The sequence below is a fragment of the Oryx dammah genome, unplaced genomic scaffold (assembly GCF_014754425.2).
Source record: "Oryx dammah isolate SB20612 unplaced genomic scaffold, SCBI_Odam_1.1 HiC_scaffold_29, whole genome shotgun sequence".
In the NCBI taxonomy this organism is placed as follows: domain Eukaryota; kingdom Metazoa; phylum Chordata; class Mammalia; order Artiodactyla; family Bovidae; genus Oryx; species Oryx dammah.
This window is the reverse complement of record NW_024070213.1, coordinates 107,104,784-107,130,873: the sequence shown is the minus strand read 5'-3', so window position 1 is coordinate 107,130,873 and position 26,090 is coordinate 107,104,784. Positions and strand designations below refer to the sequence as shown.

At 39.4% G+C, this 26,090-nt stretch overlaps 1 protein-coding gene across 1 annotated transcript in view; it reads left to right on the top strand.

The window, feature by feature from the left end:
* OTOGL (otogelin like) overlaps window positions 1–26,090 on the top strand; it is a 168,976-nt gene that overhangs the window by 48,579 nt on the left and 94,307 nt on the right. The window contains exons 17-23 of the mRNA XM_040233978.1: window positions 953–1,162; window positions 4,284–4,449; window positions 5,227–5,301; window positions 7,794–7,846; window positions 9,644–9,806; window positions 24,654–24,761; window positions 25,512–25,650. Of these exons, the coding sequence (XP_040089912.1) occupies window positions 953–1,162; window positions 4,284–4,449; window positions 5,227–5,301; window positions 7,794–7,846; window positions 9,644–9,806; window positions 24,654–24,761; window positions 25,512–25,650 (914 nt within the window). The remainder of the gene's footprint in view (window positions 1–952; window positions 1,163–4,283; window positions 4,450–5,226; window positions 5,302–7,793; window positions 7,847–9,643; window positions 9,807–24,653; window positions 24,762–25,511; window positions 25,651–26,090) is intronic.

Genomic DNA, 26,090 nt, shown 5'->3' with positions numbered 1-26,090 from the left:
ATTCCTTAATAGTGAAGAAATTCTAAAACTCTAGCAGCTCATCTTGTCTCTCAAAGACAATGACAACTCCAAGACTGATTAATTTTTCTTCCATGAGGAAATCAATGCAATTGAGGTCCATTACACCAAGAAATCACACGAGGCTTTTTTCAGAAAGATGAAGTCTAGATTGTTTGGTCAAACTTGGTTACTCCCACTGAGAATTATATCGGCTCAGTCTTTCTCAGGGGAAAAAGTCAACAAATTCAAGATCTGATTACACAAATCCCCTCAAGTGACTCGGTAGTGGTACCTCAGAGCATTTAGCATATGCTCTGTTATCCATTTCTATTCATTATTCATTTATTCACAGATTCATTTATCAAACAGTATTGAGCTCCTAATATTTACCAAACATTGAGCACTGTGCCTGTGTGGGTATTGGATTCAATGATTATGTGGCATCCACCTCATTACCGTTTACCTCAGAGACTCCACTGGGGTGAGACGATTCCCAGTCCTTCCTGAATAATGTATCCCAGGGAGTTGCTGTAACATCCATAACCGGACACTACTTTTATTGTGTATGGTTGTCTGAAGATAAACCTTCTAATACTCGTCAATTATTTATAGCAAAATTGGGGTGATTTCCCAAGATGATCCGCAGGCAATGGGGTAATTGAGGCCACTTCTATCAGTGAACCCTCCTGATACTCAAGTTATTCAGGTATGACACAATGTCTTTTTTTGCTAAAAGAATATTAAATATGGAGTAAGTGCTGTTACCAATATTACTGAAAATAACCACCCCCCCCAAAGTATAAGCTGAAGATACTGACTCTTTTTGAATGTGCAGTACAGTGTATTTCTAGGAAAGCCAGATGCCTTGGCTAGTGCTGGAATTTGATATTAGGGCTATTTGACACTAGCTAGACTAGTGAATGAAGTGCTAATGGGGTTCTTTGTCTGTTAGTTGGATACGCAGCACACTGTGATGTTATCCACCAGGAGCTCTTTGCTCCTTGCCACATCTACATAAACCCTGGGCTGTACTATCAGCTGTGCCGCCACGATGCATGCAAGTGTGGAAGCACCTGCCTGTGCAATGCTCTTGCCCACTATGCCTACCTCTGTGGCCAGCGTGGCATTCCCATCGATTTCAGAGCTCAGATTTCATTCTGTGGTGAGTATGATGGCAGTGGCCCTGATGAAGATGATCAAATAGCACTTCAGAGATTTTTGCATTTGTAATTACTTCTATTTTTTAATAAAAAGTCAACATTTGCTTAAGTTATTTGAAATACTAATATAATGTGTCAACATGAAAAAATGGGGGCTTACTTTTTTCTTAAAATTGGCACTCTGTTACATAAGACAATAGCTTTTGACTACTTTTACCATAAGCAAAATTAGAGCGTAGTTATCCTGGCATCTCCTGTATTATGACCAGAGTTCTTCTCATCTAGAAGTTGGCAAATTAAACCCTTGGGTCCTGTATTTTGTAAATAAATTTTACTGCCCGTATGTTTGCATATTTAGTTACAAGGGTAGAGCTGGGTAGTTGTAACAGAGACAGTATGGCCTGAGAAATTGAAACTATTCACCATTTCAGTTCAGTTCAGTTGTTCAGTTGTGTCCGACTCTTTGTGACCCCATGGACTGTAGGACGCCAGGCCTCGCTGTCCATCACCAATTCCCAGAGCTTGCTCAAACTCATGTCCATTGAGTTGGTGATGCCATCCAACCATTTCATCCTCTGTCGTCCCCTTCTCCTCCCACCTTCAATCTTTCCCAGCATCAGGGTCTTTTCCAATGAGTCAGTTCTTGGCATCAGGTGGCCAAAGTATTGGAGTTTCAGCTTCAACATCAGTCCTTCCAAAGAATATTCAGGACTGGTTTCCTTTCAGATTGCCTGATTGGATCTCCTTGCAGTCCAAGGGACTCTCAAGAGTCTTCGCCAACACCACAGTTCAAAAGCATCAATTCTTTGGTGCTCAGCTTTTTTTTATAGTCCAGCTCTCACATCCATACATGACTACTGGAAAAACGAAGGCTTTGACTAGCTGGACCTTTGTTGTCAAAGTAATGTCTCTGCTTTTTAATATGCTGTCTAGGTTTGTCATAGCTTTTCTTTCAAGGAGCAAGTGTCTTTTAATTTCATGGCTGCAGTCACCATCTGCAGTGATTTTAGAGCCCAAGAAAATAAAGTCTGTCACTGTTTCCATTGTTTCTCTATCTATATGCCATGAAGTGATGGGACCTGATGCCATTACCTTCATTTTTTGAATGTTGAGTTTTAAGCCAACTTTTTCATCTCCTCTTTCACCTTCATCAAGATGCTCTTTTGTTCTTCTTCACTTGCTGCCATACGGTGGTGTAATCTGTGTATCTGAGGTTATTGATATTTCTCCTAGTAATCTTGATTCCAGCTTGTGCTTCATCCAGCCCAGCATTTCGAATGATGCACTCTACATAGAAGTTAAATAAGCAGGGTGACAATATACAGCCTTGATGTATTCCTTTCCCTATTTGGAACCAGTCTTTTGTTCTACGTCTGGTTCTAACTGTTGCTTCTTGACCTGCATACAGGTTTCTCAAAAGACAGGTAAGGTGGTCTAGTATTCCCTTCTCTTGAAGAATTTTCCATAGTTTGTTTTGATCCACACAGTCAAGGCTTTGGTGTAGTCAATAAAGCAGTAGTAGATGTTTTTCTGAAAATCTGTTGCTTTTTTGATGAGCTAGCAGAGGTTGGCAATTTGATCTCTGGTTCCTCTGCCTTATCTAAATCCAGCTTGAACATCTGGAAGTTCATGGTTCACATATTGTTGAAGCCTGGCTTGGAGGATTTTGAGCATTACTTTGCTAGCCTGTGAAATGAGTGCAATTGTGTGATAGTTTGAGCATTCTTTGGCATTGCCTTTCTTTGGAATTGGAATGAAAACTGACCTTTTCCAGTCTGTGGCCACTGCTGAGTTTTCCAGATTTGCTGGCATATTGAGTGCAGCATTTTCACAGCATCATCTTTTAGGATTTGAAGTAGCTCAACTAGAATTCCATCACCTCCACTAACTTTGTTCATAGTGATGCTTCCTAAGGCCCACTTGACTTTGCACTCCAGGATGTCTGGCTCTAGGTGAGTGATCACACCATCATGGTTATCTGGGTCATGAAGATTTTTTTTGTATAGTTCTTCTGTGTGTTCTTGCCACCTCTTCTTAATCTCTTCTGCTTCTGTTAGGTCCATACCATTTCTGTCCTTTATTGTGCCCATCTTTATATGAAATGTTCCCTTGGTATCTCTAATTTTCTTGAAGAGATCTCTAGTCTTTCCCATTCTATTGTTCCTCTATTTCCTTGCATTGATCACTGAGGAAGGCTTTCTTATCTCTCCTTGCTATTCTCTGGAACCATTTAGCTCGTTCCAAAAAAAGTTTGCTGACCTCTGCTGTAGTCCATCTTTTCAACTGAGTTAGATGATTTTCTTGGAGGTAGCAGTTAAGAGCCTACCAGTTCCTTGCCTTGAAAAGGACCAACTGTCATTTTCCATTTCCTTAAGAATTAAATATAAGGTCCAAAATCACTGCGACCCACCCTAGCTTTCTCTACTTCAAGTTTTGGATTTTTTTTCTCTTTTTACCGCTGTCATCGAAAGAAGTTACCTTCCACCCTCCCCCCTCCCGCCTTTTTTTTTTTTTTCTCACAAGAGCAGTTGTATGATTAACACTATTTCAGTTGTTTTACCCAGCATTTTTGAGGTGTCTGTGCAAGTGTGTTTTTAGAATATTTTAGTTTGCCTACTTTAATCAATTCAGTTTTTTTCTAAAAAGAAATTGGGAAGATTTAGCAAAAGATGTAGACATGATTTAATAGGCAAAAAGCAGGATCTGTGAGCATAGATCAATAAAATCAAGTTTTGTGTTACTTGTAGATGACAAAGTTTACTTAGGGTTAAATAATGTCATAAAGAAGATGGTGCCAACATAGCAGTAAGCAAGTTTAAAATGTGAGGGCAGTAGGTTTATTTAGATGGATAAAGTACCTTAAGTATATTAAGAAAATTATAGCCCAGGCTGTTAAAGAATATTATGAAATGTCACACTTAATATAGTTCACATAGAAATTGTATTCTTCTTTGGTTAAACTTCTATGGAGGCAAAGAATTGCTTGCTTATTGTTATAGCAGTCAGTAATGACGTGGAAGACCTTCTGTTTTCATGATTTGTGTCTATCATGGACTTATATCCCAGCATGCCATGCTCTGGGCCCTGTGCAATCTCTCTCAGTGGCTGCTTCTCCATCCGCAGGGGTGGTGTGTCAGAAAGGCATGATGTACCATCACTGCTCCTCCTTCTGCCGCCGCTCCTGCACCTCCCTCTCCTCCCCAGAGCAGTGCAACGACGACTGTGCGGAAGGCTGCAACTGTCCTGAAGGCAAATACTATGAAGACACACTGAGCTTTTGTGTGCCCATGTACGTCCCAGAAATGGGTTGACAGCATCCAATTTTTAACCTCTTATCTCCCTTATAGGATAAAGGGGCTGTCATGCCTGTTTCTTTTCTCCCTGTCTTTTTTTTTTTTTTAATCTAATTGATTCAGGACCATAATTTTTTTCCACTATTAAATGTCACTTTTTCCATAAAATAAGTGGGCATATATGTAAGGATCTGCTTGTGAGTTGTTTCTTTAATATTTCTTAATATCCTTACTCTTATGTATTTATTTGTTAACCCTGTATGTGCTCACAAATCTCTGCAGAAAGAGCTAAGGAATCTGATGAGTAATCCCGAAGTTCATTCCCATGTGCTTTGGCCGTATCAATAATAATAGCAAGGTTTATGTTTCTCTGTCATGTGGCAAATTGTAGTAGTAGGATTGCAATGTCTCTCAGCATTCAGAAATTTCTCCAATCTCACATGACATAAAGACTTTGTCGTCTACATAGGGTTACATGATATATTGGTTGTCTTTCTCTGAAGTGCCTCCAGGGACATTTTTGTGACAGAGACAACATGAGTCTGTACTGTGATGAAAACAATACAGAGTATGAGTTTTGGGAAACAAAATCCAAAGCTGCAGAAGATTTCACATTTGTTTAACAGAATTGCATGGAATTTTGTGCAGTAATGTCATTGCTAGGCTGTGCCTTAAAAGTACCCATACAGCATGTGGTCTGCTTGAATTTCAGTGTTTTTTTTCCTTAAATATATCCTATTTTGTTAACTTAACCTTTTTTTTCCCCCTTACAGATTTCACTGCCGGTGTCATTACAGAGGCAGTATTTACCAACCCGGAGAGCTCATCCCAACACCTTCAGGCTTATGGTAGATTTCAGTAATGGTGATTGTTCTTGACAAATAACATGGAGTGATGTAAATTCTTAACCAAATCCATAAATTGAAATATGACATCCGTAATTTGAAAAATACAGATAACCTTACTATATAAACTTTTAAACCATATGTATGACATTTATATATATGTAACCCAAATATATACATACATACATTAAACTACACACACATACACACATAAGTCTTGTGCTCATAACTGCAGAAAAGAGCAGTGAGTTAAAGTGTCAAACAGTGAAATGGAATGCCTCTGATCAGTTCTCAATAGTTAAGGGTGAGATGGCTCTCACCTTAGTTCTCAAATAATAGTTAAGGGTGAGATAAATGGTCACATGTTGTAAGTTACTGAGGCGTTTTAGTTTTGTGGCTTATCCATTGGCTCAGAAAATGCAACTTGAAATTGGAATTCACCATGTCACCCTCTGGAGTCAGAGTACTGCCTCCCAAAGGACAGCCATTCTAGTGAGAAAATGCTTATTCATAAGAAAACACTCCTTCGAGTTGTAACCTGTTAAAAATGCAGACATGTCCATGCAACAGTCCTCATAGATCTATATCCAACTCCTAACCTCCTTTTAGTTGCACCATAGGAACCCACAGATAAGAACAGACGTAAGAGGATAGTAATAATAACCATTGCAATAATCATATCATCTGTCCTTTCCTGTGCGCTTTCTGTAGTCCTGGTATCATTCTAGGAGTTTTACATCTATTAAAACACCCATCACTCTAACCCTAAGAGGCAGGTACAGTTGCTACAGCCCCCGTGTACAGGTGAGGAAATGAGGCACAGACAGTTAAGCACCTTGGTAACAAAGCCAGGATTCACTCCTGGACAGCCTGGCTCTGCAGTGCTTGCTCTGTTGTCTGTTTTGCTTTGCAGCTTATTTTGTATCCGTGGCAGAATATTGTTTATGCACAATTTATATTTACTGTTATGTGCATCTCCCTTCCTTTCCCTCAATCGAGACGCAAAGGCAACTAGCTCTTGGCTCTATCTACAGTAGGTTGTACTATTAGCCATAGTCTCCCAAGCCATAAATCTGGGAGCCGTCTTTGACTGTTTCCTCCTCTTCAACACCCCTACCCAGTATACTGCCAATGACTTTAGATTTTATTTTCTCCATACAGTTGAAATCCATTTCCTCCTTTCTGTCACCTCTGTTTTAGCAATGTTTCTCAGCCTCTCTTTCCTGGACGTTTCTACTTGATCTTCTTGTCTTTAGTTTTGTCTCCTTCCATTCTACCAAGATGTTATATTGCTCTTAAACTTAACATAATTGAATTTAAGTAAACTTGGCAAAAACAAAGGAACCTTCCCACCTCAGTGAGAAAAAAATTCCATTTGTCTCATGGTCTCATTTGCCATCCCTCTTAAAAAGCCCATGTCCCAGAATCAGTATGATATGAAAGGCCTGGTTCTGTGACCTGAGATCCCTGTGTCTCGGTTCCTCTCTGCCATTCTCAGTGTGAGTCATATTTCTGAGGGTCATCCTAGTGTTAGACGAGGAAAAAGCATATTTTTTGTATGGCACGGCCCTTCTCTGTTAGTCAGCTTCTTCATTCAGGCTCAAATATAGAAAACATGATCTAGTCCAGAGATGGAAGCAAAACTGTTTATGTTGGGCTTATTGAGAATTGCTGTAAAAATCTTTCCATATCGTGATAAATCCTTAAGGTATTTTCATGATTCATATTGCCTGAATTTGGTTTTTGCCTTATGCCCTGACTTTGGAACTCAGGTTGTAAGATATGACTCCACTGTCTCTTCCATGCTGCTGCCAGAATGACTTTCCTAGAATTCAAACCAACGATATCACATCTCTGTTTAAGGTCTTTAGTGACTCACTTCAGGGATAAAGTCTTAGTGTCCTAATAGAAGCTGGCTTTGACACTTTGCTGTCATTCTCTCCGGTTACGTCCCACATGGCACTCTGTTGCATAGAAAGCTGTTCCACCCCATGTGACTTTTTACTACATCTTCACTCAGTGTGACAACATTCCGACCTTATCTATATTGTAACCTCCATACTGTCTTCAAAATTTTGCAGACTTTATCTTCTTTGATTGCCCTAATGTCAATTGCTAACAGATTTTGAAACATTGTTACGTGCTTTACTTGTGTTAGTATATCTTAAACATTTGTATGTTTCATGTCACATTGGCTTAATTATTTATTTGTATGTCTTTCTCTCCTACTGGAACATAGTAAGCACTTGGGTAAAGACTACGAATTTTGGTCTTTGAATTCTCCATGCTAATCATAGTGCCTCACACATATACCAGTGTTTGATAAAAATGTGTTGAACTGAAATAGCTCTCTTCAAATCAGTTCTAAACCAATAACTTATTTATAAAAACTTCTGGGAAAAAATCTTTTTTGTCAATTCTTGCATGTTATATTGTTTTTTAAACAGAAAAGTCTTGAGGTTTGTTTCATGAATTAACTATCTGTTTACTTCTAGCCAGTGTTCAAATGGGACTGTGAAATGTGATGAATTAGCAACGCCCTCTACTGGTAAGATGTAGATAGATGTTTTCCTTAGAGAGGAGGCTCTAGTACTGTCGCCACTCTTTGGACAGAAGTTATGAATTCATCACAGCCCTCCTTGCTAATGCACATGGAGGAATAGCCTTAGGGATGCTTTTCTACATGGTGCTCTAGTGCTTCTTAATTTTTCACCTCCAGAATTATAATATTTGTTGGACAGTGTAGGGTGAACATGTAAGGCTGCTTAGGGCAGAGCTGATCAACCCAGGGAGGCTGCCTGATGCTCCCTATCCCAGTACCACCTCAGGACTGCCAAACGCTTTAGGGATATGTATCCAGGCACCTGTTGGAAGTCACTTGTGCAACAGCAGTTGGGAAACCCTACTCCAGATCATCAATTCTTAGATTCCAAATGTACACAAAAAAAACCTAAGGATCTTGTTAAAATATTGATTCTGGTTCAGTAGGTCAGGGTGATGCCTACATTTCTTTTGAAGGCCAAAGTGATGCTAATGATACTGGGTTCAAGGCTGCATTTTAAGTAGCAAAGCTTTAGGACTAGCCATCAATTAACAATGGTATGGAAAGTGACATCAACTGCCATCTCTTTTGAAAATATCATATTATGATTGCATATCATTCCTGAAGATCATATATATTAGGAGACCCTTTATATTATTTATTTTTCACCACACAAAAAGCCTCAAATTTATGGTCACTGTGGAGAAATTCTAGGCAAATACTAAAGAAAGCGACCTTCTGTTGATTTTAATGGGTAGCAAGAGTGTAGGCTGATAAAACCAATTGTGAGCTATTGCTTTGTTATTTATTTGCACAGTTATAAATTTTCTCAATTAGCTTTGAATTTATATGCCCTTGATTCAGTGTATCAGGATTCAGGCTGTCTAGGGCTTATTTACAGGGTATGTTCACGGACTGCACACATATTTGGAAGCTGCTGGGCCCTCCCCGCCTTGACTCATTTGCATCAGGTGGCTCAGTATTGAGGAAAAGGAAGCCCAGGAGGCCAGGCTTCTCACAGAGGAATCCCCAAGTTTCCTTATGGCCCCACAGAAGAGGTGGTAATCCCTCTGAACTCAAAAGCTTTCTGGAGCAATAGGTAACCCCTATAATTATGCCCATTTTCTGCACTTCCACATTATAGTGAAAGGAGTTAGCTGCTCAGTCATGTCTGACTTTTAGTGGCTCCATGGACTGTAGCCTGCCAGGCTCCTCTGTCCATGGAATTCTCCAGGCAAGAATGCTGGATAGAATGAATACAAGGGGGTAGCCATGCCTCCTCCAGGGCTCCTTGAGTCTCCTGCATTTCAGGCAGATCCTTTACCGTCTGAACCACCAGGAAGGAGTAACATAAATAGTGACTCAGGGATGAAGCAAGATCTAAAAGTATCACATTTGTTGTAAACACATAGCTTTGTAACAGTTTAAACATATGGTACTGTCAGTCTTCAAAGAATGATAATATATGTTTAGATTAATCACAATACCCTGTTTCTTGATTTCAGGAAGGTATATACTAGTTGTTTAGTTGTTTTCTTATGGAAGGCAGCTAAAGTTTTCAAACTCAAAATAGATTTTGGAAATTTAGGTGATTAAAGGAAATCTGGCTAGAGAATGGTTTAAGCTCATGAACCAAACATCACAGAGTAAAATCAGTTATTCTTGGGGTCATCAGTAATTACTGGTAAAATATGCTGTGTTCTATAGTTAATTGTGTTTTAATGACAAACGTATGTAAATACGATTGTGTATATGGAGCAAATACAAAGTTAAACATATTTTGTCTGTGCCTTGTTCCTGAAGTTCACATCTGCCCAGAGGGAAAACAGTATTTCGACTGTCGGTTTCCTGACCCTGAATTACCACCTGGTGGCATAAACTGTGAAACTACATGTGCAAATTTGGCTATGAACTTCACTTGCGCCCCATCGTCACCCTGCATAAGTGGCTGTGTTTGTGCTCCAGGGTAAGCACATTATTTCCCTTGATAATACAGAATGTTTAGAATTTGATAGAAAACACAAGAGCACTTAGAACATTGTTTATAGAAATAGCTAAAATTGCGTTCTGATTGGTGGTTAGCTCTGAACTGGTAACTAGATTACTGCTGTAGGTATTTGTCTGCGCTTAGGGGACATATCACATATGTGTGAGATTCATGCCAATAGAACACATGACTAAATAATGTCACAGTATGTTGTGTACATGATATAATTAAAGTAATGCAGTGAATTGAGGGGAGCACTCATTTCAGGATGGACTTACCATTTATCCCCAATCCAACTGTGATTTTGGGAAAATGACAGTGAGCCACTTTGCATTCAAAATACTCGAACTGCATTTCTTTTGTATATTCTTTTTTTAAAAATTAATTTATTTATTTATTTTAATTGGAGGCTAATTACTTTACAATATTGTAGTGGTTTTTGCCATACATTGACATGAATCAGCCATGAGTGTACATGTGTCCCCATCCAGAACCCCCATCTCACCTCCCTCCCCATCCCATCCCTCAGGGTTGTCCCAGTGCACCGGCTTTGAGTGCCTTGTTTCATGCATCGAACTTGGACTGGCAATCTATTTCACATATGGTAATATACATGTTTCAATGCTATTCTGTCAAATCATCCCACCCTTGCCTTTTAGCACAGAGTCCAAAGGTCTGTTCTTTATATTTGTATCTCTTTTGCTGTCTCACATATAGGGTCATCATTACCATCTTTCTAAATTCCATATATATGTGTTAGTATACTGTATTGGTGTTTTTCTTTCTGACTTACTTCACTCTATATAATAGGCTCTAGTTTCATCCAACTCATTAGAACTGATTCAAATGTGCTCTTTTTAATAGCCGAGTAATATTCCATAATGTATATGTACCACAGCTTTCTCATCCATTCATCTGCTGATGGACATCTAGGTTGCTTCCATGTCCTGGCTATTATAAACAGTGCTGCAATGAACATTGGGGTACACGTGTCTCTTTCAATTCTGGTTTCCTCAGTGTATATGCCCAGCAGTGGGATTGCTGGGTCATAAGGCAGTTCTATTTCCAGTTTTTTTTAAGGAATCTCCACACTGTTCTCCATAGTGGCTGGCCTAGTTTGCATTCCCACCAACAGTGTAAGAGGGTTCCCTTTTTTCCACACCCTCTCCAGCATTTATTGTTTGTAGATTTTTTGATAGCAGCCATTCTGACTGGTGTATGGTACCTCATTGTGGTTTTGATTTGCATGTCTCTGATAATGAGTGATGTTGAGCATCTTTTCATGGGTTTGTTAGCCATCTGTATGTCTTCTTTAGAGAAATGTCTGTTTAGTTCTTTGGCCCATTTTTTGATTGGGTCGTGTTTGTTTCTGGTATTGAGCTGCATGAGCTGTTTGTATATTTTTGAGATTAATTCTATGTCAGTTGCTTCATTTGCTATTATTTTCTCCCATTGTGAAAGCTATCCTTTTCACCTTGCTTATAGTTTCCTTCATTGTGCAAAAGCTTTTCAGTTTAATCAGGTCCCATTTGTTTATTTTTGCTTCTATTTCCATTACTCTGGGAGGTGGGTCATAGAGGATCCTGCTGTAATTTATGTCAGAGAGTGTTTTGCCTATGCTTTCCTCTAGGAGTTTTATAGTTTCTGGTCTTACATTTAGATCTTTAATCCATTTTGAGTTTATTTTTGTATATCGTGTTAGAAAGTGTTCTAGTTTCATTCTTTTACACGTGGTTGACCAGTTTTCCCAGTACCAGTTCTTAAAGAGATTGTCTTTTATCCGCTGTATATTCTTGCCTGGTTTGTCAAAGATGAGGTGTCCATAGGTGCATGGATTTATCTCTGGGCTTTCTATTTTGTTCCATTGATCTGTATTTCTGTCTTTGTGCCAGTACCATACTGTCTTGATGACTGTAGCTTTGTAATATAGTCTGAATTCAGGCAGGTTGATTCCTCCAGTTCCATTCTTCTTTCTCAAGATTGCTTTGTCTATTGAAGGTTTTTTGTATGTCCACACAAATTGTGAAATTATTTGTTCTAGTTCTGTGAAAAATACCATTGGAAGCTTGATAGGGATTGCATTGAATCTATAGATTGCTTTGGGTGGTATACTCATTTTCACTATATTGCTTCTTGTGATCCATGAACATGGTATATTTCTCCATCTACTTGTGTCATCTTTGATTTCTTTCATCAGTGTTTTATGGTTTTATATATATAGGTTTTTTGTTTCTTTAGGTAGATTTATTCCTAAGTATTTTATTCTTTTTGTCGCAATGGTGAATGGAAATGTTTCCTTAATTTCTCTTTCTGTTTTCTCATCGTTAGTGTATAGGAATGCAAGGGATTTCTGTGTTTTAATTTATATCTTGCAACTTTACTATATTCATTGATTAGGTCTAGTAATTTTCTGGTGGTGTCTTTAGGGTTTTCTGGCCACCTCATGTGAAGCATTGACTCATTGGAAAAGACCCTGGTGCTGGGAGGGATTGGGGGCAGGAGGAGAAGGGGACGACAGAGGATGAGATGGCTGGATGGCATCACCGCCTCAATGCACAGGAGTCTGAGTGAACTCCGGGAGTTGGTGATGGACACGGAGGCCTGGTGTGCTGCGAGTCATGGGGTCGCAAAGGGTCAGACATGACTGAGCAACTGAACTGAACTGATCTGATGTAGAGGATAATGTCATCTGCAAACAGTGAGAGTTTTACTTCTTTGTTTCCAATTTGGATTCCTTTTATTTCTTTTTTTTTTTCTCTGATTGCTGTGGCTAAAACTTCTAAAACTATGTTGAATAGTAGTGGTGAGAGTGGGCACCCTTGTCTTGTTCCTGACTTTAGGGAATATGCTTTCAATTTTTCACCATTGAGGATAATGTTTGCTCTTGGTTTGCCATATATGGCTTTTATTATGTTGAGGTCTGTTCCTTTTATTCCTGCTTTCTGGAGGGTTTTTATCACAAATGGATGTTGAATTTTGTAAAAGGCTTTCACTGCATCTATTGAGCTAATCACATTGTTTTTATCTTTCAATTTGTTAATGTGGTGTATCATATTGATTGATTTGTGAATATTGGAGAATCCTTGCATCCCTGGAATAAACCCATTTGGTCATGGTGCATGATCTTTTTAATATGTTGTTGGATTCTGTTTACTAGAATTTTGTTGAGGATTTTTGCATCTATGTTCATTAGTGATATTGGCCTGTAGTTTTCTTTTTTGTGGCATCTTTGTCTGGTTTTGGTATTAGGGTGATGGTTGCCTCATAGAATGAGTTGGGAGTTTACATTCCTCTGCAATTTTCTGGAAGAGTTTGAGTAGGATATGTGTTACCTCTTCATCAAATTTTTGGTAGAATTCACCTGTGAAGCCATCTGGTCCTGGGCTTTTGTCCATTGGAAGATTTTTTGTTACAGTTTTTATTTCCATGCTTATGAAGGGTCTGTTAAGACTTTCTATTTCTTCCTGGTTCAGTTTTAGAAGATTATACTTTTCTAAGAATTCATCCATTTATTCCAAGTTGTACTGTATTGTCATATAGTTGCTGATAGCAGTCTCTTATGATCTTTTGTATTTCTGTGTTGTCTGTTGTGATTTTCCATTTTCATTTCTAATTTTATTGATTTGATCCCCCCCCCATTTTTTTAAATGAGTAGGGCTAATGGTTTGTCTATTTTATTTATCTTCTCAAAGAACCAGCTTTTAGTTTTGTTGATTTTTTCTATAGTATCCTTTGTTTCTTTTTCATTCATTTCTGCCCTAATTTTTATGATTTCTTTCCTTTACTAACCCTGTGGTTCTTCATTTCTTCTTTTCCTAGTTGGTTTAGGTGTAAAGTTGGGTTATTTATTAGATTTTTCTCTTGTTTCTTGAGGTAAGCTTGTATTGCTATGAACCTTCCCCTTAGCACTGACTTTACAGTGTCCAATAGGTTTTGGGTCGTTGTGTTTTCATTTTCATTTGTTTCTATGCATATTTTAATATCTTTTTTATTTCTTCTGTGATTTGTTGGTTATTCAGGAGCATGTTGTTTAGCCTCCATATGTTTGCATTTTTAATAGTTTTTATCCTGTAAGTTCAGTTCAGTTGCTCAGTTGTGTCTGACTCTTATGACCCCATAACTGCTGCATGCAAGAACTCCTGTCCATTGCCAACTCCAAGAGTTTACTCAAACTCATGTCCATTGAGTCAGTGATGCCGTCCAACTATCTCATTCTCTGTCGTCCCCTTTTCCTCTTGCCTTCAATCTTTCCCAGCATCATGGTCTTTTCAGATGAGTCAGTTCTTTGCATTAGGTGGCCAAAGTATTGGAGTTTCAGCTTCAACATTAGTCCTTCCAAGGAATATTAACAACTGATTTCCTTTAGGATGGACTGGTTGGATCTCCTTGCAGTCCAAGGGACTCTCAAGAGTCTTCTCCAACACCACAGTTCAAAAGCATCAATTCTTCGGTGCTCAGTCCAACTCTCACATCCATACATGACTACTGAAAAAACCATAGCTTTGACTAGACTGACCTTTGTTGGCAAAGTAATGTCTCTGCTTTTTAATATGCTGTCTATGTTTGTCATAGCTTTTCTTCCAAGGAGTAAGTGTCTTTTAATTTCATGGCTGCAGTCAGCGTCTGCAGTGATTTTGGACCCCCCAAAAAGAAAGTCTGTCACTGTTTCCAGTGTTTCCACATCTGTTTGCCATGAAGTGATGGGACCAGATGCCATGATCTTCGTTTTCTGAATGTTGAGTTTTAACCCAACTTTTTCATCTCCTCTTTCACCTTCATCAAGAGGCTCTTTAGTTCTTTGCTTTCTGCCATAAGGGTGGTGTCATCTGCATCTCTGAGGTTATTGATACATCTCCCAGCAATCTTGATTCCAGCCTGTGCTTCATCCAGCCTGGTATTTCTCATGATGTACTCTGCATGTAAATTAAATAAGCAGGGTGACAATATACAGCCTTGATGTACCCCTTTCCCAATTTGGAACCAGTCTGTTGTTCCATGTCCGGTTCTAACTGTTGCTTCCTGACCTGTATACAAATTTCTCAAGAGGCAGGTCAAGTGATCTGGTATTCCCATCTCTTGAAGAATTTTCCATAGTTTGTGTGGTCCACACAGTCAGAGGCTTTGGCATAGTCATTAAAGCATAGTCATTAAAGCAGAAGTAGATATTTTTCTGGAACTCTGTTGCTGTTTTGTTGATCCAATGGATGTTGGCAATTTAATCTCTGGTTCCTCTGCCTTTTCTAAATCCAGCTTGAACATCTGGAAGTTCACAGTTCATGTATTGCTAAAGCCTGGCTTGGAGAATTTTGAGCATTTCTTTACTAGCGTGTGAGATGAGTGCAATTGTGCCATAGTTTGAACATTCTTTGATATTGCCATTTTTTGGGATTGGGATGAACTGACCTTTTCCAGTCCTGTGGCCACTGCTGAGTTTTCCAAATTTGCTGACATATCGAGTGCAGCACTTTCACAGCATCATCTTTCAGGATTTGAAATAACTGGAATTCCATCACCTCCACTAGCTTTGTTCATAGTGATGCTTTCTAAGGTCCACTTGACTTCACATTCCAGGATGTCTGGCTTTAGGTTGGTGATCACACCATCATGATGATCTGGTTCATGAAGAACTTTTTGTATAGTTCTTCCGTGTATTCTTGCCACCTCTTCTTAATCTCTTCTGCTTCTGTTAGGTCCATACCACTTCTGTCCTTTATTGTGCCTTTATTGTCTTTGCATGAAATGTTCCCTTTGTATTTCTCATTTTCTTGAAGAGATCTCTAGTCTTTCCCATTCTATTGTTTTCCTCTATTTCTTTGCATTGATCACTGAGGAAGGCTTTCTTATCTCTCCTTGCTATTCGTTGGAACTCAGCATTCAAATGGGTATATCTTTCTCTTTCTCCTTTGCCTTTCACTTCTCTATTCACAGCTATTTGTAAGGACTCCTCAGGCAAACATTTTCCCTTTTTGTATTTCTTTTCCTTGGGATGACATCTAATCTTACCACATTGTGATCAGAAAAGATGCTTGAAATGATTTCAATTTTTTTGAATTTACCAAAGCTAGAGTTATGGCCCAGGATGTGGTCTATTCTGGAGAATGCTCTGTGTGCACTTGATAAAAAGATGTAATTCATTGTTTTGGGGTGAAATGTTCTATAGATATCAATTAAGTCTAACTGGTCCACTGTATCATTTAAAGTTTGTGTTTCCTTGCTAATTTTCTGTTTGGGTGATCTATCCATAGGTGTAAGTGGGGTATTAAAGTCCCCCACTATTATTATGTTACTGTTAATTTCCCCTTTCATACTTGTTAGCATTTGCCTTACATATTGCGATGCTCCTATGTTGGGTGCATATATATTTATAATGTTATATCTTCTTGGATTAATCTTTTGATCATTATGTAGTACCCTTCTTTGTCTCTTTTCACTGCCTTTACTTTGAAGTGATTACTTTGAAATAATTAAAATTCATTTTATCTGATGTGAGTATTGCTACTCCTGCTTTCTTTTGGTCTCCATTTGCATGAAATATCTTTTTCCAGCCATTCACTTTCAGTCTGTCCCTTGTTTTGAGGTGGGTCTCTTGTAGACAGCATATATAGGGGTCTTGTTTTTGTATCCATTCAGCCAGTCTTTGGCTTTTGGTTGGGGCAGTCAACCCATTTACATTTAAGGTAATTATTGATAAGTGTGATCCCATTGCCATTTACTTTGTTGTTTTGGGTTTGAGTTTATAAACCTTTTCTGTGTTTCGTGTCTAGAGAAGATCCTTTAGCATTTGTTGAAGAGCTGGTTTGGTGGTGCTGAATTCTCTCAGCTTTTGATTTTCTGTAAAGCTTTTGATTTCTCCTTCATATTTGATTGAGATCCTTGCTGGGTATAGTAATCTGGGTTGTAGGTTTTTCTCATTTATCACTTTAAGTATGTCCTGCCATTCCCTTCTGGCCTGAAGAGATTCTATTGAAAGATCATCTGTTATCCTTATGGGGATCCCCATGTGTGTTCAGTTCAGTTCAGTTCAGTTCAGTTCAGTCGCTCAGTCGTGTCTGACTCTTTGTGACCCCATGAATTGCAGCACGCCAGGCCTCCCTGTCCATCACCAACTCCCGGAGTTCACTCAGACTTGTGTCCATCGAGTCAGTGATGCCATCCAGCCATCTCATCCTCTGTCATCCCCTTCTCCTCCTGCCCCCAATCCCTCCCAGCATCAAAGTCCTCTCCATGAGTCAGCTCTTCGCATGAGGTGGCCAAAGTACTGGAGTTTCAGCTTCAGCATCATTCCTTCCAAAGAAATCCCAGGGCTGATCTCCTTCAGAATGGACTAGTTGGATCTCCTTGCAGTCCAAGGGACTCTCAAGAGTCTTCTCCAACACCACAGTTCAAAAGCATCAATTCTTCGGCGCTCAGCCTTCTTCACAGTCCAACTCTCACATCCATACATGACTACTGGAAAAACTATAGCCTTGACTAGATGGACCTTAGTCAGCAAAGTAATGTCTCTGCTTTTGAATATGCTATCTAGGTTGCTCATAACTTTTCTTCCAAGGAGTAAGAGTCTTTTAATTTCATGGCTGCAGTCACCATCTGCAGTGATTTTGGAGCCCCCCAAAATAAAGTCTGACACTGTTTCCACTGTTTCCCCATCTATTTCCCATGGAGTGATGGGACCGGATGCTATGATCTTAGTTTTCTGGATGTTGAGCTTTAAGCCAACTTTTTCACTCTCCTCTTTTACTTTTATCAAGAGGCTTTTTAGTTCCTCTTCACTTTCTGCCATAAGGGTGGTGTCATCTGCATATCTGAGGTTATTGAGTGTTATTTGTTGCTTTTCCCTTGCTGCTTTTAATATTTGCTGTTTGTATTTGATTTTCATTAATTTGATTAATATGTGTCTTGGGGTGTTTCACCTTGGTTTTATCCTGTTTGGGAGTCTCTGGGTTTCTTGGACTTGTGTGGCTATTTCCTTACCGTTTTAGGGGAGTTTTCAAATATTATCTCCTCAAGTGTTTTCTCATGGCCTTTCTTTTTGTCTTCTTCTTCTGGGACTCCTATGATTCAAATGTTGGGAAATTTAACACTGTCCTAGATGTCTCTGAGGTTGTCCTCATTTCTTTTAATTCTTTTTCCTCTCTACTTCATTTATTTCCACCATTCTATCTTCCACCTCACTTAGCCTATCTTCTGTCTTGGTTATTCTACTGTTGGGTCTCTCCAGAGTGCTTTTGATCCCAGTTATTGCATCATTCATTATTGATTAACTCTTTTTTATTTCTTCTAGGTCCTTGTTAAACATTTCTTGCATTTTCTCAATCCTTTTCTCCAGTCTATTTATCTGTAATTCCATTTTGTTTTCAAGACTTTGGATCATTCTTCCTATCATTATTCTGAATTCTTTTTCAGGTAGACTCCCTATCTCCTCCTCTTGTTTTGTTTGAGTGGGCACTTGTCATGTTCCTTTACCTGCTGAATATTTCTCTGCCTTTTCATTTTGTTTAGATTGCTGTGTTTGGGGTGGCCTTTCTGTAGGCTGGAAATTTGTGGTTCCTCTTTATTGTCAAGGTTGCTCCCTGTGGGTGGGTTGGACTAGTGGCTTGTTAAGGTTTCCTGGTTAGGAATCTTGTGTCAGTGTTCTGGTGATTGCAGTTGGATCTCTTCTCTCTGGAGTGCAATGAGGTGTCTAGTAGAGAGTTTTGGGGTATCTGTGGGTTTGGCATGACTTTGGGCAGCCTATACTTTAATGCTCAGGGCTGTGTTGCTGTGTTCCTAGAGATTAGTGTGGTATGTCTTGCTCTGGAACTTGTTGGTTCTTGGGTGGAGCTTGGTTTCAGTGTAGGTATGGAGGCTTTGCTGCAATTCATGTGGTTGCAAAGAGCCGGACACGACTGAGCGACTGAACTGAACTGAACTGAACTGATTGAGGCTTTTGGATGAGCTCTTGTCAGTTAACATTACTTGAAATCAGGAATTTTCTGGTGTTCTCAGGTTTTGGACTTAAGCCTCCTGCCTCTGGCTTTCAGTCTTATTCTTACAGTAGCCTCAATACTCCTCCATCCATACAGCATAGATGATAAAACATCTAGGTTAATGGTGAAAAGATTCTCCCCAGTGAGGGACACCCAGAGAGGTTTACAGAATTACATGGAGAAGAGAAGAAGGAGGAGGGAGATAGAGGTGACCAGAAGGAGAAGAGGGGGAATCAAAACGGGAGAGAGCATTCTAGCCAGTAATCAATTCCCTATGTGCTCTCCACAGCCTGGAACACCCAGAGAGGTTCATGGAGTTACATAGAGAAGAGAAGGGTGAGGAGGGAAATAGAGGTAACCCGGAGGAGAGTAGGGGGAGTCAAAAGGGGAGAGACCAGTCTAGCCAGTAATCAGTTCCCTAAGTGTTCTCCACAGCCTGGAATACCCAGAGAGATTCGCAGAGTTAAGTAGAGAAGATAAGGGAGAAGGAGGAGATAGAGGTGACCTGGGGGAAAGTCAAAAGAGGGGAGAGAGCAATCAAGCCAGTAATCACACACTTAAGTGAAAATGGATACTGAAGATTAGATTCTTAAAGGTACAAAATTGATACCAAATACCACAAAGCAAAGATTAAAAATCTAGAGGTTAGAATCTCAAAAATATAATATTAAAAATACAAAACAAAATCAATCATAAAAATTATAAAAAATATACATATATTAAATTTGCTTTAAAAATAAGGCCTTTTTTGCAAGGTAATAATAGGTTATGAAAATGAAAATTAAATGAGTAATGAACTTAAAAATAAAAAACATTTTTACAAATAAAAAATGATAATAGTAAAAATATGTCTCGGAATTCCTCTGGAGCTGTTGTGGGCAGTGTAGGGTCAGTTCAGTTTCAGATAGTTCCTTTTTCCAGTTTATACTTCTTTTCAAGGTTTATAAGCCCCTTTTAATGCTTAGTCAATGTTAACTACAGGGTTTTAATCCATTGCACCTGTCACTTCCAGAGCCGTTCCCTCTTCTTTGTTTATTTTGGCTTCCTCTGTTTGCAAGTCTCTTCAGTGTCTAATTTCTGCCCTGACACAAGGGGGCGAAGGTGGTCACTTATTTAGGCTCACTTGTTCAGTTGTGTTGTGGGGAGGGAGGAACACTGCAAGCAAATATCACTTGTGTGTATGGGGAGTGCTCGCAGTGTATGGACCACACTGGGTTTGCCCCAGTTCATGGCACGTGTGCTCTCCCAGTCTACACTACTCAGGCTCCAGGTTGCTCTGCAGGGCTGCTGTCCAAAGCAGACCCAGCATTTCATTCACTTCCCAGGTCTAAGCCACTCAGGTTCAGGTTGTCGGGTACTCCGTAAGGGCACAGACTTGGTTGGGTGTGCGTTTTGTGCCTTTCCCAGGGTTGAGCAGTTCAGGTGACCAGGTGCTTTGTGAGCACACTGTCTGAGGTGGTCTGTGCATCTTAGTCACCTCCCTAGTTCTGGCTGCTCGGTTTCCCAGGTGCACTGTGAGAGCACTGTCTCAGGTGTGTGTGTGTCTCCTCCGGGGAGCTGATCTCAGGCTTCGACCCTCCTGGCAGCATCCCAGGAAGACTTGGTTAGCGACTGGGAGCCTGCTTACAGTTTGGTGGAGGATGCCATCTCTGAGGCTGAGATTGCCCCTTACCTTCCGGCTCTGGCTGTTGCACACCTGCCTCTCCGCCTCCAGCAGCATGGAGGGAAGAGGCCTGCACGCAACCAGCTAACTCTCCTTTGGTATTCGCTCAATCCCTCATTCTGTGAGCCGGTCAGACTGCGTGTTAGTTTAGAGCCTTTCGTGGGAAAGTCCTCTGTCTTTTTTTTCTCTCTCTCTCTCTCTGGCTATCCCACAGTTTGGGATGCTATCTCATGTTAGCTCCCTCAGTTTGTCCTCAGGGCATTCAGGCCCAGTCCATACCCCAAGCACCAATGATGCAGCCCGCTCCTCCCTGTCCAGTCTCCGCTCGTGGGTGGCGGATGCGAGCGTCTGGGCTACTTCTCTACTGGGAGTTGCGGTTAGGCACCTACTCTCTGGATTTTGTGTTTTTTCCACACCCCCTCTCCCCCCGTTTATGTTGCCCTCTGAGAGTCCATAACTCCCCACAGACCTGCGGTGAGAGGGTTTACCTGCTATTTGGAAACTTGTCCTCCTTCACGACTCCCTCCCCAGGATGGGTCTCCATCCCTATCTTTTGTCTCTCCTTTTGTCCTACCTCGTTTTGAAAGGAACAGGCTGCCTTTCTGGGTGCCTGGTGTCCTCTGCCAGCATTCAGAAGTTGTTTTGTGGAAGTTGTTTAGCATTCAAATGATCTTTTGATGAATTTGTGGGGGAGAAAGTGGTCTCCCCATCCTATTTCTCCACCGTCTTGGGACTGCCCCTCTTTTGTATATTCTGTTGGCTATTACTGTTGTTGATGTTAAGTTCTATTATTAATACCAGTTTCCTTATCTAATGGATGTTACATAAAGTGGTGTGTTGAGGTTATTTAGGGCAGTGGGTAACAGTGGGAGCTCTGGCTTCAGACACACCTATTTCAGATTCCAGCCCTGTTGATATTAGCTGAATGCTTTTTCTGCAAGTTCCTTTAAGGACTCAATTAAGCATTGTGAAATGTGGTGTGTGTGTGTATTTGTGCACATGTGTGTATACTCAGTAAATATGGATGACCATTTTATGGTGGGCTTCTCTTGTGGCTCAGCTGGTAAAGAATCCACCTGTAATATGGGAGACCTGGATTCAATCCTTGGGTTGGGAAGATCCCCTGGAGAAGGAAAAGGCTACCCACTCCAGTATTCTGGCCTGGAGAATTCCGTGGACTGTATAGTCCATGGGGTTGCAAAGAGTTGGACACACCTGAGTGACTTTCACTTTCTTTCACTTTTCTTTTATGGCAGCATAATTTACTCTTACCTTTGTAAATTTCCTTTAGTAGCAGAAATCCCTAGTACACATGGAGGGTAAATACAGAATCTGGTGGCTGTTCGCTTCCTTGCAGGCACACGTGGAATCTGGCCTCACTGCCCTTCCCTCTTCTGATGATGAATAGAAGCAGTGCACAGAGGGAGAGCCACCTAAGGCAAACAGGTCACCCATTCTTTTTCGATGAACATATTCACACAAAGTGATTTCTGAGCTCAATTCATATCCGCCAGGAGCAAAGAAGGGAGAGGTTTTGTGGTCTGCTTCCCAGGAGAGTCACATTTGTCTAAATGGTCCCTATCTGAAATAGGTTGAAGAGACGAGTAACTTGGGACTGTATCAATCTCTTTATTAAAGAAAGGACACAGAAAGAGTGTGGAAGAACAAAGCCTTGCATGGGAAAATACAGGCAGGTAGAAATCAGACCATAGAGCAGACAAGCAAGGAAGGCATTTTAGTAAAAAGGACAAAGGAAATAAAACCTTTGTTATAGTAAACTAATTGAACCCTACAACATTGCTTGATTTATTTGACTTGATTATGACTCAGGGATGCATGGCTGATTAGATAAAACTACATCCTAATTTTGTTTCATATGCTTGTGGTTGATGCAATTATTTTAGAAAGTATCTATTTGCTGTCCTCTTTGACTTTTATTTCAATAATGATTAATTAATGTATTGGTCAAATTTTATTATAAAAACTTAAAGTAATTTTCTTCCACCTTCTCTTGTTTTATTGAAATAAATAAAGTTTGAATTGACTAAGAGTCTTCTGGCTGTTTAGAAATAATTTTGTAACATAGAACTTTCTATTATAAAGTTGCTTTTGGAACTATGATTTGGATTGACTTCCATGTGACATGGGGGGCTTATTTTATGATGATAAGCCTGGTATCACTTGTTTTTGTGGGGCTTCTTATAGTCCCAGCAGTTTTTCACGTGCAAATGAACCTTAGTTTAGAAATCACTGTGGATTAAATAAATGTAAAGCAATATAGCAGAAAGAGACATACAAAACCGGGTTAAAATGCTGACCCTCTTTCTTATTAGCTAGAGTACCTCAGGGTAAATCTAAACCACATGGATTTTGTTTTTTTTTTAAACAAATGTACTATCTACTTCATAGATGGTTGGGTTATATGCAGCACACCAGTCATATGGTAGGTGCTCAGCAAATGTTTTTTTCATGACTAACCCCGCTTCCCAAACCTGCTTAAAGCAGATAATTCATAGTGATTTACAGCTCTCTTCTTCCTTCTTCCAGTCTTGATTATGTTATGTTGTGTTATGTTATATTTGATTATGTTATTTGTGATGAAAAACTCATCAGTCATCAGCATAACCATTTAAAACCACTACTTTGGCTGGTTGTATAAGAATTGCACTTATTACATTTAATGTAGTATAATCTATAAAAATACTGAATCACTATGCTGTACACCAGAAGCTAATGTAATATGACAAATCAAAGGCTAACAGAGTTTTGCCAGGGGAACACACTGGCCATAGCAAACACCCTCTTCCAACATCACAAGAGGTGACTCTATACATGGACATCACCAGATGGCCATTAAATCAGCTATCCTTCAATTAACAACGGAAGCGAATGATTCTTTAAGAAATGAAAGAAATGAGAATTTTAAAAATTTGTGGTGCAGTTCAGTGAGGCATCCCTTATCTAAACAATTCAACATCCACTGTTCACAAACTACCTAATGTGTGGGACATTTTGTTAAGACACAGGGAAGACAGTACTACAACAAGCACATGTAAGAAAATAATAGAATCTACCTGATGGAATTGTCACTAGGATTAGATGAATCAATGATACATGTAAAGTGGGTGAACCAATGGCTGGGCCATGGTTAACACTCAAAAATACTAGTTTTTGTTATTGTTTTCTCTATAAGACATTTAATGAATTACTTGCAGTTCATTGGATGAACCCTCCCATAAAGGTTTGTATCGATTGCTACGTATAGGGAGTATGGTACAGAAAAGAATGCACTAAGAAGATCGCACTAAATTGGATCTTTAGTGGTGAGAAAAAAATCTTTCCATTTTCTAGGCAGAAGATGCTGTGCTCAGGGAAAGTGACTGAAAGTTTGGGAAGGTTAAGGGGAGAAATTATGGGCTTTAGTGGTGAGAAAAAAATCTTTTAGTTTTCTAGGCAGAAGATGCTGTGCTCAGGGAAAGTGACTGAAAGTTTGGGGAGATTAAGGGGAGAAATTATGGGCGCTAGGGCACTGTTGTCTGAAAGAAAGCAAACTGAATGAGATGATACATCGTTCCTATAGTAGTTTCACTCCTTCACCTTTACACGACAACTGAGTGTCTGCTCTGTGCTAGACATTGGAACACAACCATTAACAGGATATCCATGGTCTTTTGCAGTGAAACTTAAAGTCAAGTGGACAACATACATATTGAATAAAGACTCGCTTTACTGTGTTAGATGAACTATGAGTGAGGAAGCAGAGAACTAGGGAAGCATATGTGATTATTTATATTTGAGAGCAGAGGCAAGAAGTCAGGATTCCTGACTTCTGTGTTAATATTTAAAGCAAATATTGAAGAAAGGTAGCCTTACTTCCTCTTTAATTGTCTTTTCAGAATATCTCACGTTACCTAGAAATTTAGGCTCCTGTCTCCGTTTTATTGTATGAAGTGATAGCAAAAAGTTTAAAATATTGCATCCAGTCATTTGCCTGGCCTTTATTTCTGTGATGTGAAAGATACTGTATGGTAAAATAGGGGAGAAAGACTGGATTTGACTCTTCCATAGGTTAGATAGAACGTGCTTACAAATGTTGTACCCAATAGAGATGATTTTGAATATGACAAGATTGCTGATTTTTTTAAAAACTGCAATTGGTCATTGATATTAAATAGCATTTGCTTCTTCACCTGAAAGAATGGCAGAGCACAAAGGAAAGTGTTACATTCCTGAAAGCTGTCCCTGTATTTGGAAAGATTGGGAGTACCTCTCAGGAGAAGTGATTGCTACACCATGCTATACCTGGTAATGAGATCTGTTTATTTCGCAACTTCTCTAAGAAATTGTACTAGTTTCCGTCATGTTGTATTTACTTAATGTGACGAATTTCATCAGAAAGCAAACCAAATCTGAGTAAATATGATTTTAAAGGCCTTCAGGAGTTAATGGGAAGCTACTACCTACAGGGGGCTCATTATTTTTACGCCTATTTGTTTGACCGAGAAGTAAAAAATGAACTATGAAAATTTGAAAATATAATAGGAAAAACATATCTCAAATTTATCAATAACAAAGAGAAGGTCATATTTGATGGAAAATTTTGTTTGAAAATAATCCAAAAGAATACCATAAAATAAAATTAAAATACAGTTTCCTAGAAATGTGGATAAAAATTCAAGCTTGTGAATAAGTCCTGTCTGTGACTGAACAACATCAACAAAAGGTATTGAAATGGACTCAAGTAAAGGAGATGGCACTGTAGTCTTTTGGTGACTGGCAGGTGTACATTTAGTTTTTCATTCCATCACCTGTTTTCAAAGTGACCAGGCACAATTTCTAGGCTTGTTTGTGATATCTTAAGACAGAGTGGTAAATATATGCCTTATCTATCACTGTAATAAAATGTTATCAGAAAGAATTTGCCATATTTATAAGAGCTATTGACACAGTGAATACCCTTGAATACAAACTTTCCAATACTTATGCTCCCTGAAAAATACTAATTAGAGCCACGTTTCTTGGAAAGGTAACAATGTTGATACTGTTTTCTAATAGTGTTTGTCGACGAGGAATGTTCAATTGCACATATTACCCATGCCCAGCAGTATGCACAATCTATGGGGACCGGCATTATCATTCTTTTGATGGACTGGAATACGATTATATCAGTGACTGCCAGGTATTTTTGATAAAGGTATGTCACAGTTGTTATCGTTGTTTGGTCGCTAAGTCATGTCCGACTGTTTGCCACCCCATGGACGACAGCCCACCAGGCTCTTCTGTCCATGGGATCTCCCATGCAAGAATACTGGAGTAGGTTGCCATTTCCTTCTCCCGACTCGGGAATCAAACCGAGGTTTCCTGCATTGCAGGCAGTTTCTTTTACCGCTGAGCCACCTGGGAAGCCAATGTCACAATTACTTGTTTTAGTTACAGTTATGTAGAGACAGTATAAAAAGCAAGTATGGTAGACCGTGACATATCACATCCACATATCATTAGTGAATCTTGTAAAAGCTATAGCAATTTTAAATTAATTTCCTTAACTAATTGTAAAGTTTTATTATTTGTAAGTGATGAGCTAATTTCATAACATTTCTGTGCCTCTGACGTCTCATTTGTAAAATGAGGATA